General features: G+C 31.6%; 1 protein-coding gene across 1 annotated transcript in view; it reads right to left on the reverse strand.

The window, feature by feature from the left end:
* Window positions 1-3,675, reverse strand: part of LOC111631394 (multidrug resistance-associated protein 4-like) — a 26,450-nt gene extending 22,775 nt beyond the window's left edge. Inside the window, exons 1-3 of the mRNA XM_023375628.1 lie at window positions 3,473-3,675; window positions 3,252-3,407; window positions 2,641-2,730 (exon numbers count right to left, since the gene is read on the reverse strand). Coding sequence (XP_023231396.1) covers window positions 2,641-2,730; window positions 3,252-3,407; window positions 3,473-3,670 — 444 coding nt within the window. The 5' untranslated portion in view covers window positions 3,671-3,675. The remainder of the gene's footprint in view (window positions 1-2,640; window positions 2,731-3,251; window positions 3,408-3,472) is intronic.
* Window positions 3,676-3,923: the final 248 nt, after the last annotated feature.

A 3,923-nucleotide genomic window follows, 5' to 3' on the forward strand; every position in this document is an offset into this window, starting at 1 on the left:
ACCGTAATGTCGTGCTTCTTCAACGGCTTTAAGGTGTTGCTTAGCTGGTCGTAGAACGATTCTATTTCTTGATCGTCTTTGTTCGCTGTAGGTGCGTAGACCTGGAGCACGTTCAGGTTGATCTTATTACCTGCTAACTGTATTAGTGCGATTCGTTCTGATATTGGGATGAAACTGGTGATTTTGTTGGCCAGTTGTTTGTGGACAACGAAAGCGACGCCGTACGTCTGCTTGGTGTTCTCTTCTCCTCCAGAACAGAAGACGTGGTGGTCGTTTGATATAAACTTCTTTGTTCCAGGCCATTTAGTTTCGCTTAGACCGAGTATGTTTATGTTGATGCGTTCCATTTCTTGTAAAACGTTGGCTAGTTTTCCTGGTTGTAGTAGGCTTCTGACGTTCCATGTAGCTATTTTTAGAGAATTCTTCGATGCAAGCTCAGAGATTCTTAGCACCCCTGTCTCATTTAAGGGACGCCGGAACTCGGGGCCGTGGTTTATTTTGCTTGCCATCAATGAAGTTTACAAGGGAAGAATAATCCAAGTAGTTTCCCATTGCTTTCTTGGATCATAATTTAGTTGAGAAGGCCGTGTGTGGACCTTTTTAGATACACTAACGAGGTTGGATTAGCCTAGAGAAACTTAATTTTTATACGAAGTTCTGTAGGTTTAATCTGCTTATATTATAATTATAATACAAGCCGATTAATTATAATATATAATATTAATTACGATTCGCTTTAAACGAAATCGTATCGTAATTAGAACATAAAACGTCTAATTGTGAGTTAAGCCTAATTCGAACCTAACTAATATAGCTTTTCTGGAAAGGTGTTATTTACACTGGCAAGACACTACTAAAATCCAGAGTATATACAGTAGACCCCCGATAAAACGTGTATATATAATACGGATTCGTATATAACGGCAAAAATTGCAACCGTATTAATATAAACAAGCTAAAAGAAAATCGTATAATATGGTAAAACGTCATCGTCGACTGGTGTCGCGACAGGATTGATCGAATCTAGACCAATAGCGGATATTGCACACACCGTTGAGTTTAAATAAGCAGCAGTCCTACTAAAAACCATTTATTATTTAACGGCCATAAAAATTATACTTCACCTTCATTCCTATTGACAAGAAAACTCGTCAAGTTTACATAGCGTTACAAAAAACTTGGTCGTAAGGCCACTTAAAATTTTTATTTTGATTTTTGGAATGTTTTTTAAGTCTCCAGATTTTTCAAAAATTTATACCCGCGCAAAAAGTTTTATTGCGATTTTAATCAACCTTTACTGACGCGCGATTAACGCTTAATTGTTTTTCAATGGGATTTTTTAATCAAGTTTAATTAATCATTTTAAAGTTGTAGTGCACGTATTTGACCTCGGTAAAGTTATTAAAAGCTACTTTCTGATGTCAAAAACGACTTCCAATAGTCTTTTAATTTTTTTAATTAACATATTTTATTATATATAAGTTTAATTAAGTCGAGGGGGTCGGAAATCGCAATAAAAATTTTAATTTTTAAAAAATATTTAAAAATATACGGCCAGCTAATATTCACCCTACTATAAACCCTTCGNAAATCTTTACAGTATAACTTTTTCTTATGTGTAATCTTCTTAATCTTTTTTATAACTTTTTCCAATCCCTTGATGTCCGTGAAATACCACGGACAAGAAATCTCACGCTCATCATACATTAGCCTAAAAAAACAATTTTTCTAACATCTTGCGAGGGTTAATACAGAAAAATTCAAGTGTCTAACTGTTTACGTAAGTAGTAAAGGTCTGGCCACAAAAGGTTTTCAGTTGAAGAATTTTTTCGAATTACTTTATGTTTTGTTTACCGAATAATATTGAATATGTCCCACGTCTGATATACATTTACTTCACTGGCTTTTACTGCGTATGATTTTGAGACCGTTTTTATATAGCATTTAATTTGCTCATTTAATATCATGTAATAAACTGCCAAAGTTTTGCTGTTCCATGCATTCTTTTACGATCGGTTTTTTCTTGAATATTAAATATTCCTGCCTGAACAATCAGCAAATTTTTAAAGTTGTTTTTATTCATACAAACAGCGATTATTTCTGCATGTATTGCTTAAAAACTGTGTAATTAAAGTATATAAAATTAAACATGATATTATATATAAAGTTATATTAGTCAGATCTAACAGAACTATTGGTTATGTATTAAAGTCAGCCTTGTTCCTAAAAAAATAAAACAATAACATTGCCTTTTAACATAGTTCTAGAGTTATAAAAGTATTCGCAATTTATTGATGTTTAAAGTAGGGTTGGGCAGGATTTATTCACTCTGTTCCGTGAAAGTAAGTACATTTTCCAACACTTAATTTCAAAAAACTCCTTGAAATTTTAAACTCAAAATGAGTTGGTGAAACCTGAAATAACTTACAGAGATAAAATTTAATATATTTAATTTTTGCATTATTAGATCAAATTTTGTTTTTCAATCCACGACTGTATTATATTGTTAGATACACAAACTGCAGATATGAAATATTGTGATTTTTCGTGAATTTGGACAATATGAAAATGGTACCTGTGAGAAACCACACAAACAATACTTTTTATTGAATAGCATAAAAATATTTCTTTATTTCTAACCTCTTCTATGGCTTTCCACAATTGATCATCCGAATATTCATTGAATGGATCGATATTTCTTCGAAGAGGACCAGTAAACAACATCGGATCCTAGAAACAAAGACATATACTTTATAAATGATTACTTAGTTAACAAATTTTTTTTATTAAATGAGATGCCCTACACTGTTGAAAAATATAACTACGATATCTCAAAAATGTGTTAAAAGATACATAAGCCGTCTATCTTAAAAATAATTAAATTGTGTCTTTCATCGCTATATATTTGTTTTCTATAAGATTGCATCTTTTTAAACTTTTCCTGCCCCATTGGATATATGATAGAAAACATTATACAGGTTCAACCATGCACACAAAGAGTGCCAACAAGTCTGGAAACCCCTCTACAAAAAAGTTTTTCCGCTTTATTAATATCCACGGATAACTTTTGGGATACCCGAAACTGAACACTAACAACTTAACTTCACCAATATAAAATATCATTAAATTATGTATATTATCTTATTTAAACAATTAACCTTTATGTAGTAAAAACGAGAAAAGTCACTTTTTACAATAAAGAAAAATATTACTAAGTAGGAATAGTTCTAAGTGAATTAATTATTATTTACTTGTGGAATTATCGATATTTTACTACGTAGATCCCGAAGACCAAGATCTTTTGTGTCAATTCCGTCGATAGTTATTGTTCCTGTTGGCTCAATCATGCGAAATAACGAAGCAATTATAGAACTCTTTCCAGCTCCTGTTCTCCCAACAATTCCTATCTGTTAATAATAAGTAATAAAAATCATTCATATAATAATTACTAACAATACTTTGAATGTTTTACCTTTTCTCCTGAGTGAATACAAAATGTTATGTTCTTCAAAACAATGTTTTTATCCTTGGAATATTGTACAGAAACATTATCGAAGAGAATTTCCCCTTTTTGTGGCCAATCCGAGGATGGCCGTTTATCGGGTAAACTTTCATATGATGCTTCTGATTCCAATTTGCTGTAGTTCAGAATGCGTGTGACCGAATTCATCTGGAAAATTCACTATTTATTAAGGTAATTGAGTAGCCTAATGCACGAACATGCGTGAAATTAGAAGAAAATGATGTAGCAAACTAAATATATACAGGCCACATCAAAAATATCGATACTCGTGATGTAGAAAAATATACATAAACAGTTTTATTAATTTTTAAATCTTTTGCTTACTAATAATATATACTAATAATATATACTAATACTATATACTAATAATAATCACGACAAACTAACATAGAATGAATTA

The sequence above is a fragment of the Centruroides sculpturatus genome, unplaced genomic scaffold (assembly GCF_000671375.1).
Source record: "Centruroides sculpturatus isolate CEXI.00-Female unplaced genomic scaffold, Cexi_2.0 scaffold479, whole genome shotgun sequence".
Taxonomy (NCBI): domain Eukaryota; kingdom Metazoa; phylum Arthropoda; class Arachnida; order Scorpiones; family Buthidae; genus Centruroides; species Centruroides sculpturatus.